General features: G+C 52.9%; 1 protein-coding gene across 1 annotated transcript; it reads left to right on the plus strand.

The window, feature by feature from the left end:
• The first annotated feature begins 1886 nt into the window (after positions 1–1886).
• Positions 1887–5669, plus strand: LOC144096681 (uncharacterized). Its single transcript, XM_077629518.1, has 2 exons — positions 1887–2028; positions 3627–5669. Exon 2 carries the CDS (start codon positions 3663–3665, stop codon positions 4110–4112), a length of 450 nt encoding a protein of 149 aa, XP_077485644.1. The 5' UTR covers positions 1887–2028; positions 3627–3662; the 3' UTR covers positions 4113–5669.
• Positions 5670–15987: the final 10318 nt, after the last annotated feature.

Genomic DNA, 15987 nt, shown 5'->3' on the forward strand with positions numbered 1-15987 from the left:
CCGAGACAACTACGAGATTCAGTCTCCGGAGGAATACTACCGTGTGGCAATATATATTCCGTACTTGGACTCTCTCACCGCTTCTTTAGCTCGCTGCTTTTCTGAAAGCGATGAGAGGAGCTTGAGACTTCTCCAGCTGCATCCATCAAAAATTAAGCACTTGAGCCGTGTTGAGATCGCTGCCCTCGCCGAAGAACTCCAATGCTTTTACGGCATCGACAACTTCAAGGAAGAGGCCATCTCTTGGTACGAGACGTGGTGCAACAAAACTGGGGACCCATCAGAAATAGCTTACTGCGAGTTCTACATCAGGCCAAGACATTCTTCCCCGGTGTTGCAAAAGCCACTGAGATGAATCTGGCTTTGCCGGTTACTGCCTGTGCGGTCGAACGCTCCTTCAGAGGAGAGTGAAAACCTGGCTACGCTCAACGATGACAAACGACAGACTGGACGGCCTTTGCATGACGAGTGTGCACAGAGAGCATGTAATGAAGCACAGAATGGCTTTATCACCCGTGTCATCACGTAATGCGCCCAGAGAAATCCGAGGCGTCTACAGTTGCTGTTCAAGGAAAACTGATTGAGTGGCTGTAGTTGCGTGTTTGTGATCATATTGTGCTGTGTGCTGGTCATCAATTCGAGTGAGACGAGAACCCGCATGCAGCAGGACTAAGCACTCTTCTCCACGAAGTGATATTAACTTTTTGCGTTTTTTATTATTTTAATTGTTTGTTCGTTAATAAACTCCAGTGTATATCTCCAACCCTCGAATTAATTTGCTGTTTGTAATTTTTCTTTCATGTGTGTATTTTACTTATTTTTAAATAAATAAATAAATTTACTGCTCAAATAGTGCCTTTTTGCTGCGAACATACCGCTGCCCCCCCACCCCCCTCCTCCGGCGCCAACAACCAACGGGCAAAAAATTCTGCAGACGCCGTTGTCAGTACCGGGTGAACACTTTCCTTTATTGTGTAGTGTTGTACGCGTGTTGTGTGTGTTTTTCTTGTTCTCGTTTCCGTATTTTATTGGCCCTTTTCCTTTAAATTATAAATACGGCTTCGTTTTGTTTGGTTTGATCTCTTTGTTCGGTTGTTCGAACCTGCACGCGATAGCGTTCCCCTTCGGAATGTCGGGAACGCGTTACCAATTCGCGACAAACCGCAGTGCACAGATCACCTGCCGCCGCACCGACAACGCGCTCGCACGCGCAGCTCCAAGTTCATCGGCGACTTCGTCGCATAGCCACTCCACAGTCTGGTTCTCTAGTCGAAAAAGGCGTCGAAACGGCTTGTCCGCCAAGTCAAACGCGTCTTCGTGCGCCCTCCTTCGCCATTGCTCGCTCCTGCGTGGTGGTAGTGAAAAGCATTTATTCATCTATATGTACAGAGAGGTGCTCGGGGAGAGGCCCCTAGTGGGTCTCGCCCCTTACCATACAAGGCGGAGTCCCTCATTCCGGGACCCCGTTGGTCTTGACCGCTGCGCAGGTCTGCCGAACCAGGGCCTGTTGGGCCGATAGTTCCTGGCAGCCGAGCAGAGCCGGCGCAGCCGCCTCAGCGTACACCGCCGTCATTTTCTGTCACAAACGCTACGGTCAAATTGACCGCATCGAGGCGATCACAAAGAAACTGTCAATTTGAGCCTGCATAACTAGGTGTGCAACGTCATTACTTCTTCCACATCCGTGACATAATCTTCAGCCACCCATGACGCAAAAAAGCAATATAGCCGCCGGCAATGACCTACCAATAGTAGCGAGGCTAATTAATCCGTTTTGACAACTTTCTGATTTGATCATTCCGTAATACGGCCCCTAGTTTGTTACCGACATACTCGATCCTATTTCGACGGTAAATATGTAAAATAAACCTACTGTGCAGTTTCCTTCACGGAGTCCGACAACGTCCTTCGGAGCAGGGACCTGCGGTGCTTAACGAGTCAGTCAACTCAAGGACAGCCCCGTCCCCAACTCGGGTGGCCTGCGGTGGGGTTGAAGCCTCATCCCCAACGACCTTCATTGTCCTCGAGGTGCTCTGTTCTCCATGCGCTTGCGCCTCCATTCGTTAGGCACGTTTCTAGCAGCCGCTTGGCTTGCAAGCGAGTTTACCTGCTCTGCTGCAACCAACTCATTTCCGTTAGTTGCACCGGTGTGAATGTTTTCAAATGCGAACTCGCGCCACCAAAAACATAATCGGAAACTCAAAATTCGCATCGCCGAGTCCACCCAGCGAGCGGCTGAGTACGCGGCCCAGCTCGCCGACTCGAGTTGGGTGGACCGGTGCAACACGGCCGCTAGACATGTGTCTGGCCGGAGCACTTGGCGTCTCTTTCGCGCCTTGATTGATCCGAATAAAACCAGAGTCGAGAGACAAAAGCATTTCCAACGGGCTATCCATAGCTTCGAAGGAGATACCTCAAAATTAGCATGCAAACTACGCGATCAATACCTCTGCATCCAACAGGATCCCCGAGGGCCAGCGTACTCGTAACTGTGAAATTACTTGCCAACCTTCCCGACCCGGCCTACGAGGCGCTCCTCGCATACATAAACTCAATCTGGCTGTGTGAGGCACCCCTCCCAATCAAATGGAATACTGCCCTGGTCACCTTCATTCCCAAAGCCAGCAAAACCATAAACAAGGACAACCTCCGCCCCTTCTCCTTCACGTCTTGTGCAGGAAAGATGATGGAGACTATGGTGCGAGACAGACTGTCCGAGTTTTTGGAAAACCAAAATGTATTCGCAGAGTTCATGTTCGGGTTCCGCCCGCACCGGTCCGCGCAGGATGTCCTGCTTCAACTAGACCGCGAAATTCCGAATCCCGTCGAATACCCCCTTAATGACAAGGTAGTACTCGCCCTCGATTTGACGGGGGCTTTCGACAATACACGACATAATTTTGACGCACTTCTCCCAAACCAACTTTGGACACAACACGTTTCAGTAAGTTACGCAATCTCTCTCCGCCCGGAAATCGTATATCCGGATACAAGGTGAAGAACACGGCCCCTACCAATTAGGTACGAGAGGTACCCCGCAGGGCGCGGTCCTTTCACCTCTACTATTCAATTTGGCAATGATGAAACTTCCGGCTCAGCTGGAAAGTGTCGAAGGCATACAGCACGCGCTATATGCCGACGACATCACCATCTGGGCTAAGCGCGGATCAGTAGGAGACACTGAAGCCAGCCTGAAACAAGCGGCGGAGTTTGTGGACGCTTACGCCCGCCGCTGCCGCCTTCAATGCTCCCCGGCCAAATCGGAATTTGTGCACATTCGACCCCGCTGAAGTGCGCACTACCGAAATCGAACTGTCCCTAGCGAGCGGACCCATCCCAGGACACGCTAAGATCAGAGTACTGGGTCTCTTTGTCAGTAAACACCGCCGTGTCGACACAACATTGGCCAAATTGCGCAAGGTGAGGGACCAGGTGGGCCGCTTGATCCGCCGGGTTTCCAATAACCGCGAGAGGTTACGGTGCAAAGATGCCTTGCGGCTGGCGCACGCATTCGTAACCAGTCGAGTCTTGTGATCGACTTCTTACCTCCACACCTTCGAAAATATGACGAGAAAGCCCTTGAGGTGGTTCTCTGTAATATTTACAAGCGTGCTCTCAACCTCCAGGTCACCACGTCCAACCAGCGCCTCCAGGGCCTGGGGATGGTCAACACCTTCGTGGAGCTCCGAGAAGCACACTTGGCAAACCACTACACAAGACTCTCAAAGGTGCCGTCGGGTCGCCGCCTGCTTGCCCGACTTCACATCCACCATCCAACACTGACGGAAGAGCGCGTGAGCATCCCCGAAATCTGGAGATACGCCCTGCACGTACGCCCTCTTCCGGCCAACATGACATGCGACAACCATAGTGGCCGGCGCCTTGCGCGGGCGGAAGCCTTTGCACGCTACTATGGAAACAAACACGGAGTATTTTACGCGGACGCCACCGGCCCACACCATGGGGGTTGGTACACGGCCGCAGTCGTCCACCTAAACACCGCAGTGAACAGCCTTACGTTCAAAGCACAAGACATTACTCATGCGGAAGAGGTGGCAATCGCGCTCGCCGCCGCCGACCAGGACTCGCGGGTCATCATTACCGACTCGTGAGGAGCCTGCAGGAGCATCGAAAGGGGTTTTATTCCCTTTTTTGGCATACCGAATACTTCAACATAGTAATTATGTCGGCGCTCCCGGCGTCCCGCACAATAGTATGGACTCCCGCGCACACGCAATGAAGTCAATCACCCCCTCTGTAAAACGACAATTAACAGTCACAGACTGGGAAGAATTTAGGAATCCCCGGAAGGAATCCCCTGCTGATATAGAACACCTTTCAAAATGGGTTAATAGGCTCACGAAGGACGTCGGAAGTGCGACATCCGAAGTCCCGAGCAAACGGAAATCGTGGACAGCAGACTTCTCCACATGTGGGAAGCACACTCCAGTATGCAAAAAAGATGGCTCAAAAACAAACACAACAGACCTCTTAAACTAAAGATAACGGCCTTAGTAAAAAAGATCGAAGCACGTGCAGCGCACCTATGTAACCCGTAAACAGTGGGTACAGATTTGCAACCGCATGGAAGAAAATCTGGGTCTGAAAGACACGTGGAAACTTCTACGTTGCCTCTTGGAACCAGAAAACACTGTGACGTTCCTTGTGTGTGCTACGAGGGTCCGCGTTCGACGGCGCGGCGTAGACGGAGCCCCCAGTGGCGGCAAAAGCACTCAAGGGAAAGCAGTTCAGCTGGAAGAGAGGAGATCGGCGACAGCCGGTCTCGTTTTGGAAGCAGCCAGCACACATGTTTCTACTGTATATGGCTGCAAGCAACTTGAGTGGGATTGCTTTCGGGCCTGCCGCCATGGACCGCACGGAGAAGACCCAGGTGACAGCTGCGTCCAATTACCGAGCCATACTCGTTGATAGTGAACGACCAAAACGAAGGGGTTTAAGCACAACCGAACCCCCTTTCCATAGTGTCGGCACGTGTCGAACGCCGCCGCCGTGGGGAGACGGGCGTTATCTTCCCCAATTGCCGTGACCGTGCCGGGGACAAAGGGCCTCGTTTCGGCGGGCCTGGCCCCGTGACAAGACGGCGGGCATCATCACCAACACTCCCGAGCACATCTTAGGACAAGGGACCACTTTCCCGACCTTTTAGTGACCTCGCGTTCCGGCCTTGAGTGGCGAGTGTCATTTGATGGAGAACGGAGGTCGGTGACCCGCGGGAACCGTCAGCGGGCCAGAGACCGTCTACCACAGCCGACGCTACCTCGACGACAACCTTCTTTCCCTCGGACTCAACACGTGACGGGGGCGAGACCATAAGTGCGGTGGTGTGTTTGTGCGCCCAAGTGAAAGCCCTAGGCCCCTCCCACTCCGGCGTGGGCGTCCTCAACCAAGGGAATGTGGGGAATAAGAAGGATATAAAAATCGACAAGGAGTACGGAAGAAACAACGCTCAGGACGACATCGTTCGCCAAGGGGGCCTTCAGCGCCGAAGCCCGACGGCGTGCAGCTTCTGCCAGCATCCGTTCGAGCTCAACTCCGGAGCCCCTCCATCGTCCCCATGAAGTCGTCGGCACGTAAGCTCGGACACTCCAGCCTCTGATGTATAATCATAATCATGTATAATTATTGAATATATCTGTTTGTTTAAACTGAGCCATACGGTGTCTCTTTGCCTCTCCGTCCCGTGTGGACCTGCGCATTATGGGGGGTCGTCACAACACTAAAGACTTCCAACAACGTAACGTCAGCCGCATCGTCCACAAATTAGATGTGGACGACAGCACCCTGATCCAAGACTTAAAAGACAGGTATCTCACAACCACAGCTAGGACCCTACTCCCCGAATACTCAGGCCCCCCGAACCCCGAGCTCGACGAAGACTTACTGACGTGGGAAGTGAGAGCAGCCAGGCACACTCTGCGCATCACGTTGGCGCCGGGCGCAGATAAAGTCAACAACAAAACATTACGGAACCTGGACGAAAATTCGATTCAAGCCGTGACCAAACTGTTCAACAAACACTGGAGGGAGGGCACCCCCCACCCCCGGAATGGACCCACGCTCTGGTCACCTTTATTCCAAATCCAGGAAAACCACTCCAATTGGCGAACCTCCGTCCCATCTCGCTCACCTCATGCCTAGGAAAACTCTTCGAACACGTTATTCTCGGCCGTCTCCAAACCCACATGCACGAACAGGACCACTTCCCCCATACTATGCTGGGATTTACAAGCAGCCTGTCCACGCAGGACGTGATGCTTCAAATCTCGGAAGAAATTCTACACCCCAGACACGGCAAGCGCACGAGAGCACTACTAGCCCTAGACCTCACGAAAGCGTTTGACAACGACGTCCAGCACGAAGCCATACTAACCGCCCTCTCTGACTTAGGCGTAGGAAGTAGAACACACGCTTATATAACCGCCTTTCTGAATAGCAGGACGGCAGAGATAAGGGTTGGGTCCGCGGAACCCTCCCCCTTCCCCTTAGGAAGCAGGGGCACACGCCAAGGCTCAGTTTTATCTCCACTACTCTTCAACATTACCCTCATACCGATGGCCCGAAAATTAGAGCGCATCCCACATATATCCCATTCCTTCTACGCAGATGATATCACTCTGTGGACGACCACGGGTAAAATCGGTGAAATGGAGAGAACCCTCCAAGCGGGAGCGGACGCGGTAGCCGAGTACGTGGCCTGTATAGGCCTCGCATGCTCGCCGACCAAATCCGATATCCTGCTGCTCCACCCGACCGCGGACCGTCACAAAAAGGGGAACACCTCTGTATAAGTTAAGGTCGACGGCCTCCCAGTACCGGAGGTATCGAAACTCCGCATTCTGGGAATGTTTATCCAAAGCAACGGTCTCAATACAGAGACCATCTTGAAACTCGATGTCATGTCATATCAAACCATCAGGCTAATCAAAATAATAGCAAACAAGCACCGATGCATGCGAGAACACGACCTCAGGCGGTTAGTGCAAGCATTCGTGATTAGCCGGATGGTATACTCACTCCCCTATCTTCACCTCACAAAGGAAGAAACGGACAGAGTAAACTCGCTAATTAGACAGGCCTACAAATCGGCTCTAAGTCTCCCACAAAGGACCTCAAACAACAGACTCCTCCGTTTAGGGGTCCACAACACTCTACATGAACTGACTGAAGCCTACCGCACGGCACAGTTGGACAGACTACCTTCCACAAACACGGGCAGACACATTCTAGCCGCATTAAAGATTCAACCAACGGGTCACCCTCCGGACAACACCCACAACATTCCTAAACACTTCAAGGAAAAGCTAATCGTCCACACACTACCCAAGAACGTACACCCAACCCACAACCGGGAAAGACGCGAAGCACGCGCAAAAGCCCTGTATAAAAAACACACGGACAACGAAGACGCAGTCTACGTAGACGCGGCAGAATATCCATGCAGCCCAGCCTACGCCCTAAGCGTGATGTCACACGACCTCCAACACAAGGCTTCGGGCTCAATTAGGGCAACCAACTCCCTCGAAGCGGAAGAGGCGGCCATAGCATCTTCCACTGCCACACTCATAATGAGCGACTCCAAAATCGCAATCAGGAATTTTGCAAAGGGACAGATCTATTCTGCCACCTACAAAATTCTCCAATCAAGCCCCCACGACCCCAGACCAATACAACTAGTTTGGGTGCCAGCCCACGCAGGCAACCCCGGAAACGAGGAGGCGCACTCTACTGCTCGAGCGTACGTCAACCGAGCAGGCCAAACAGTCGAGAGGGATAGCGCGCGGGACAGACTAATCACCTACAATGAAATCACGCTGCACTACAGAGAGGACAGGCTCACATATCCGCCACCATACCACGCCCTCACGAAGGAACAACAGACTATATGGAGGCAACTCGAGTCCAGAACGTTTCCTTCACCGGCCTATCTGGCACTAATACACCCGGGTAAATACAAGCCCGAATGCTCTTTTTCTGGGGCTCCGAGAGCAAAATTCGAACACATACTCTTCATATGCCGAGAAATCCAACCACCATCTCGCTGGAACCTCACGTACCGAGCAGGTTGGGAGATCGCGCTCTCTAGCTCAGAGCCGGCCTCACAGAAGAGGCTGGTGGAATGGGCGGAGAAGGTCGCCAGAAGTCATGGACTGATGGTCGCCAACCGAGATTAAGAACCAAGCCAGCCAAACCTCCCCTAGCGCCTTCCCTTACTTTGTTCACCAATAAAGTTTTTACCTACCTACCTGGCGGTAGTGACAGATGTGCGCTGCATGCGTTGGCATTGACAACGTTGGGGTAGCAACGGGGCACTAAAGCTACAGGCCGTCGGCGTTCGTAGTGTTCATCGGCATTGGCACCGAAAACGTTCTAGACACCGATGATTTTGAGGAAAGGAAGGGCGCATAACTGGTTCCAGGGGTCAGTGTACGCCTCAATCACGCTTTGAGGTTCGTGGCGGTGGTGAGAGATGTAGGCTGCATGCGTTAGCGCTGAAATCGTTGTGGCAGACACGCAGCACTGCAGCAACAGTGTTGTTGCAACTGCAGGAAGAATGAAACGCAAGTGCACGGGGCTACCCACTGGATCAAGCCGAGGCACAATCGCTGCCATGTAGAGACAGTAGGAGAGTTAAAAGAGATATGAGAAGAAACATTGAGAGAAAGGACGCGCGTCGCAACAACCGCGTCATCTGAAGCGACGACGGCGGTTTGGCAACCGATACCCCCGGTGACAGGGAGCCCTCGCCACATGTGTGAGAGCCCCTAGATCCCAGCCCCGTAAGGTCAGGAAGCCACCCACCCTCACTGCAGCAATAGCCCGCAGCGTTCATTGGGTGAGCAACCTCTCACGATCAACCATAAATTCAACTGCCACCTGCCAGAGTCGCCGCGGTGGCTCAGTGGTTAGGGCGCTAGACTACTGATCCGGAGTAACCGGGTTCGAACCCGACCGCGGCGGCCGCGCTTCGATGGAGGCGAAACACAAAGGCGCTGGTGTGCTGTTCGATGTCAGTGCACGTTAAAGATCCCGAGGTGGTCGAAATTATTCCAGAGCCCTCCACTATGGCACCTCTTTGTTCCCTCAGTCCCTCCTTTATTCCTTCCCTTATGGCGCGGTTCAAGTGTCCGCCGAGATGTGAGACAGCACCATTTCCTTTTCCCAACAACCAATTACCACATGCCAGGGTTCCAGGATGGGCGCGCTGCCTATCCAGTGTCGGGAACGCACTCAACGTTACAGACGCCATGCCGCATCTATAGTTGCCCGATACGCAGTAGTGGAGGAATCCAGATAATGATGGAGGCGAAACGCAGAGGCGCCCGTGTGCTGTGCGATGTCAGTGCACATTAAAGATCCCAAGGTGGTCGAAATTATTCCGGAGCCCTCCACTCAGGCACCTCTTTCTTCCTTTATTCTTTCACTCCCTCCTTTATCCCTTCTCTTATGGCGCGTTGTCCGCCGAGATGCGAGACAGACACTGCGCCATTTCCTTTCCCCAAAAACCAATCACCAGTTTCGGTCACCTTGCACTGACATATCATAGTACACGGATCTCTAGGATTTCGCCTCCGTCGAAATGCGACCGCCACGTGTGGTATAGAACCCGCGACTTTCATGTACTTTGCGATGTCAGTGCACGATAAGGAACCCCAAATGTCGAAATTATCCGGAGCTCTCTACTGCAGCGTCCCTCATAACCTGAGTCGCTTTGGGACGTCAATCTTATAACGCCAAACCAAATGTGCAGTAATCCTATTTGCTAACCCGACCGCGGTGGCTGCGTTTTTATGGAGGAAAAACGCTAAGGCGCCCGTGTGCTGTGCGATGTCAGTGCACGTTAAAGATCCCCAGGTGGTTGAAATTATTCCGGAGCCCTCCACTACGGCACCTCCTTCCTTTCTTCTTTCACTCCCTTCCTTATCCCTTCCCTAACGGCGCGGTTCAGGTGTCCAACGATATATGAGATAGATACTGCGTCATTTCCTTTCCCCAAAAACCAATTATTATTATTTGCTGACCCATTAAAACCTATACACATGTTTCTATAGGGAAACTCGGCCACGAACAAGCAGCCAAGTGACAACGGGGGTGGTCTTTTGGTGCCAAGCCAGAGAATGGGCCGGAACCAAAGGTTCAACAACAAAACAAACTTTATATAGCAAAGAGACGATACAGAGGAATTTCTGATCACTTGTAACAGGACATGAAATGTGATTCCAAAACAATGTAACACATGCAAAGTAACACTACAGTGAGGCTACTCTACAAGAGAGCTGCTCGCATCGAGGCACCCTAGTTACATCTAAAGTGCCCTAATACACAAGAGATCTAGGTAAACAGAACAGAGCACATTTTGTTCACTGGGCATTGCGACAGACTGGCGCGCGTTGCCTCGTTGGTGCGTGGCTGGGTGCGTGACAGCGGTGTTCCCCTGCAATTGTGCGGGCGCGCTTCTCCGAAGCTTGACGGCACGCGAAGCGTCTACGGCGCGCACGGGAGAGATTCCCTCCGCGTCGCGCCGGCTGGCCAAATGTGCGCCGATTTTTGTGACAAGTGCACAGACACCAACACATGAAAACGCGAGCGAAAACAAGACGATGGCCAACACACATAAATTAGTGTGGTCGGAACCGCATGCACTGCCCTAGCCCCACCCTTCGCTGCCCGTCTCCGGAACATCCTGTCTGTCATGCGGTGGGCTACCAAACGCCCTAACTGCACGCCTGGACAGGGCTGACGAAGCGAACACTAACCTAGCGTTACGTATGTATGTATGTATGCTCTGGAAATAGAGCTACAGCCTACAAGTAGAGAGGGCAGAGAAGCGCAAACTTCAAGAGCAGCTTAGTGAGCTGTTGGAAGCAAAAATGGCTGTCACTGCCATGCGAAGTCACAATAGCGGACATTCCAGCGCCAGCCACGTGTATGGGGCCAGCACTGGCATGGACAGCAATAGGAAAGTAGGTCAGGCTGGTTCAGACAGGAGCAGCATGCACACGTGGCAGCTAGGACGTCTGGAGGTGATGGAGAGGAGGGGAACAAGCTAACCACAAGTAATGATGTCACAGATAAGAGGCAGAATAATCCGGAAGTTAGGAGGGAGGAAGCGAATACCCTAGTCCTTATCGGTGGTGACTCAAATATCAGGAGGTGCAAAAGAATTATAATGGAGCGTGTAATAGGGGATAAGCGGGTAGCAGTCGGGCCATTCCCAGGCAGGACAATGGACGCAGTACTGAGAGAGACAAAAAGCGAACTTTCTGAGAATGTTGCAGAGCGCAATTTGGTAGTCGTAGCGGCGGGGCTGAGTGATGTGCTTAATGGTGAAACCGCACAAGTAGTGGAAAGGTTAGCGGATGGAGTTGACGATTTAAGGACGATAGCACAGCAAGCCCAGATCGTGTTGTGCACAGTACCGGAGGTGCAAGGACCGAACAGAGAAGTTGCCGAGGACGTTGCGGCTGTTAATCGAGAGATAAGGAAGTTAAGTCAGGAGAAAGGCTTTGAAGTGGCAGACATAAATAGGGGAGTGCATAGAGCAGGCTATGGCAGATGCTTTACACGAGATATGTCATCCGTTTTAATTGAAGGCTAGGAGCCGAGATCGGCTGGCGCCTGGCAGGCCGGGAAGTAGCTTTTTTAGGTGCGCACTGCAGCTCAGGGCGTACGGGTAGGCAGAAGCAAAGTAGAAAGTGTAACAATGACGGCTGGTCCTAACAAAATGGCCACTAGGAGGCTCAGGAAGAAAACTACGAAAAAGAAATTTAACACCAGGATCAAGTACATAAACATGCAAAGTTGTAGAAAGAGAGCGAAATGGTTAGAAATAGAACATCAGCTAGAGGACGAAGAAGTAGGTGTGTACGCGCTATGCGAGACACATCTCAGGGATCCAGAATATTCCACTGTTTTTTGATGGCTACGTCTGGGAAGGAAGCAACAGAACAACGGAGAGGAATGGAGGAGGAGTAGGTATGCTGATACATCAAGGAATAAATTTGCAAAGAACATGTATGGGTATCAGGTACAATTCCCGGTAAAATGACATGGCTGGGAGTAGTTTATTTATGGACAAGGGACAAATGCAGGAAAGAAAACAAGGCTCTAGTTAAGTGTCTCAATGACGATATAAAGCAGTTTGGAGAAAGAGCCGATATTATTGCGAGGTTCAGCAGCAGGGACGATAGGTCGTACACAGAAGACACACCAGAAAACGGGTCACTCAAGCCCTAGCGGTAGCGTCCTCGTCTTCGTCGACTGCCCAGCGACACAACAACGTCGTCTTCGCTTCGCGACTTGTACCGTAACACTACCATGCCTTGTGTTGGCTCTCCTCTCTTAGAGACCCCACAGGCCGACTGGGCCACTGGGCCTTGCACTTGCAGGAATACACATTTACTGTTGTTTACAAGTCCGGCCAGTTGCACCAAGACGCTGACTGTCCCGCCATCCTGTCGATCCTCCTGATTCCCACAACCATGATACCGAGGATTGCTTTGTCTGTCTGGGACTTTATACACATCGACGACGAGAAGCGCCGCGATCCATCTCTGCGCCCTATAATCGACCGCCTCCGAAGCGGCACTTCCGATCCTTATCTGAGCCTGTTCGTGCTGCATCACGATATTCTGTACCGTCGCAATATGCACCCTGATGGCGCCGACCTCTTACTCGTCGTCCCGACGCATCTCCGCCCCACAGTCCTTGCCCAGCTTCATGACGCTCCTACTGCAGGGCACCTCGGCGTGTTCCGCACGTACGACAGCGTGCGCCGGCGGTTCTTCTGGCCTGGCCTTTACCGCTCTGTCCGCGGTTACATTGCTGCCTGCGATCAATGTCAGCGCCGGAAAACGCCCCCGCTCACGCCTAGTGGCCCGCTTCAGCCCATCGACATTCCGACTGAGCCATTTTTCCGTGTTGGTCTCGATCTGCTCGGGTCTTTTCCCACATCAACTTCCGGTAACAAGTGGATTGCCGTTGCGACCGATTACACTACCCGGTACGCTATCACGCGCGTTATCCCGACCAGCTGTGCCTCCGATGTCGCCGACTTTCTCCTCCATGACGTCGTCTTGCTTCATGGCGCTCCACGTCATCTGCTTACAGATCGAGGCCTCTGCTTTGTTTCTAAAGTGGTCCACGATCTTCTCCGCTCCTGCTCCACCCGTCACAAGTTCACCACGGCGTACCATCCCCAAACTAACGGCCTTACTGAGCGACTTAACCGCACCCCGACGGACATGCTGTCCATGTATGTCTCCGACCACCATCGTGACTGGGACCTCAGTTTACCCTTCGTGACGTTCGCCTACAATTCCTCACGCCATGATACCACCGGATACTTCCCGTTCTACCTGCTTTTTGGTCGCGACCCGTTGCTACCCTTCGAGAGCTTACTGCCTTCTGACCCTTCTACTAGCAGTTATGCTTGTGATGCCATTGCCCGTGCTGACGCCGCCCGCCAAATCGCTAGGGATCGTCTCCACGCTTCTCAGACCGCTCAAAAACGCCGTTACGACCTTCATCATCGCGACGTCCATTACCCTCCCGGCTCCCTCCTCTGGCTCCCTGCACGCCGTGTGGGACTGTGTGAGAAGCTCCTGCCTCGTTACGTCGGTCCTTACCGCGTCTCGAGGCAACTGAGCGATGTGACCTATGAACTCACGCCGCTGCATCCCCACTCTCCTTCCGTGCCCCCTCCACACAGCTTGTGCACGTCGCCCGTCTTAAACCCGACCACACTCACCCACCCCCCTAGGCCTCCCCGGGTGTGTGCCTTCTCCCGCGGGGCGGAAGGGGGCGGGGGATAGTGTTACGGTGCACAGTCGCGAAGCGAAGACGACGTTGTTGTGTCCCTGGGCAGTCGAAGACGAGGACGCTGCCGCTAGGGCTTGACCCGTTTTCTGGTGTGTCTCCTGTGTACGACCTATCGTCCCTGCTGCTGAACTAACCTCGTTATAATATTTTTCTGCTGGGTGACATGAATGGCCACATCGAGGATCTGGATGGATACGCGGATTGTAACGGGAATTTAATGCTCGACTTTTGTGAGCGACGCAATCCAGTTATTGTAAAAGGAAACTAAGTGTGAGGAACAAATCACGTGGGAATCCCGTAACAGGCTGTTGGATGTTGTTTCTGCTGAAGGACGAATCCCAACATAAAAATATAACAACTGTTTATTGAATTAGCGATGGCAGCGGACGAGCATACCGACGCTACGCTCGTTTCGGTAGCGGAAGGAAGAAAGCCGCTCTTCCCAGCCGGGCAGCCTGTCTTTGTAGCCACCGTCGGTGACGCATGCTTTGCGTTACGCAGTGGTGGCGCTATTTTATCGGTAACGCAGTCCAGCGTGTGGCCGTGTTACGCTGGGCCGGATGATAACAAGGCGGAGGCTGCGCGGAAATGTACGCAGAGTGTGTCGCCACATCAACCCCCCCCCCCTACTCCCCGCGGTGTGGAGAGCCCTCAGGGCTTGTAAAAATCTTTGCAGCGTACCCGACGTCCATAGTGTGTAGTGACAGAAGCAGGCTGCGGTGTCGGGCGTCGTGTATGGACGCCTGTGGGTGCACTGGTATTTCCTGGTTCGGCGGAATCGATGTAGGCTGGCTTCAGCCGGTCGATAGAGACGCGGACGTCGTTCCCGTTAACGCGCAGGGTGAAGGTTTTGTCGCCGCGACGGAGAACTGGGTAGGGTCCGCTGTAACGCTACTGTAAAGGCCTGCGGACGGTGTCGTCGCGGAGAAAAGTGTGCGTGCACGTTGCCAGATCCTTGAAGACGAAAGGGGCAGTCTTACAGCGGTGAGCTGCAGGTGACAGGCGGAGGGCAGCCATCTTTTCTTCACCCACCAGCACGTTCATCTCGACGCTTATTCAATAGCTTAAGTATACAGCGCCTGCATGAATCAACATCTGCTTTTAATAAACAATTTCTACCAATTGCAATACAGGAATGGAATGAATTGCCAGATTCTACTGTGATGGAAAGTGACCCTGTCAAATTCAAAGACCGGTTACTGTCTGTCTGTGAACATTAAATTTGTCTATATTTCTTTTCTCGCCCTTAGTTTGATGTGCTTGAGCAATTCGTTTGTAAATCCCCTTCTCCTTTTTGTAACTGTTTTAATTGTGTTCTCATTTGATGGTATTGTATTCATTGTCCTAATTGCGCTCATTGTATGTTTATATCTATGTTTTACTAGATGTTTTTCTTTTTTTCAACCTCTGGCTTTGTTCTTGTATTGTCCTACGTACGTCGCCCCCCTTATGTAATACTCTGTGAAGGGTCCTTAAGGGATCAATAAATGATGATGAATGATGATGATGTAGCGTCGTAGCCGGGCGACGAAATCGGTGGGATCTGACGTCGCGGTGGCTAATGGCGGGGCAGCAGGAAATTCGCCTGGGAGACGGAGTGGTTCCCCATAGACGAGCTCTGCGGGTGTAGCCTGAATGTCCGGCTTGAAGGTTGCGCGAAGACCTAGGGCGACGGCTGGGATGGCTTCGAGCCAGGTTGAGTCCGGGTGGCACATGATGGCTGCTTTGAACTGTCGGTGGAAACGCTCGATCATCCCGTTGGCGCAGGGGTGGTAGCTGGTGATCCTCGAGCGCTCGAACCCGATGGTCAGCCCGAGGAGCCTGAAAAGGTGCAGTTCGAACTGTCGTCCTTGGTCGATGGTGACGCGCCGAGGGGGCCCGAAGCGAGCAATCCAGCCGGCGAAGAAGGCCGAGGCGACGTCTTCCGCGGTGATTCCGCCGAGGGGTCATGCCTCAGGCCATCGAGTATACCGATCGATGGCGGTGAGGCAGTAGCGATAGGGTCCAGCTGTGGGAAAGGGTCATATATGATATCAAGGTTGACGTGTTGAAGCCGACCAGAGGGCTGGGGGAATGCTCCGAGCGGTGAAGTGACTTGCCTGGTGACTTTAGCGCGCTGACAGAATGCAGGAGTGCACCCAGGTGCGG

The sequence above is a fragment of the Amblyomma americanum genome, chromosome 7, assembly GCF_052857255.1.
Source record: "Amblyomma americanum isolate KBUSLIRL-KWMA chromosome 7, ASM5285725v1, whole genome shotgun sequence".
NCBI classification, from domain to species: Eukaryota; Metazoa; Arthropoda; class Arachnida; order Ixodida; family Ixodidae; genus Amblyomma; species Amblyomma americanum.

Coding starts and splice junctions, on each gene's coding strand:
- LOC144096681 (XM_077629518.1), top strand. CDS start 3,663: ATGGTCAACACCTTCGTGGAGCTCCGAGAAGCACACTTGGCAAACCAC.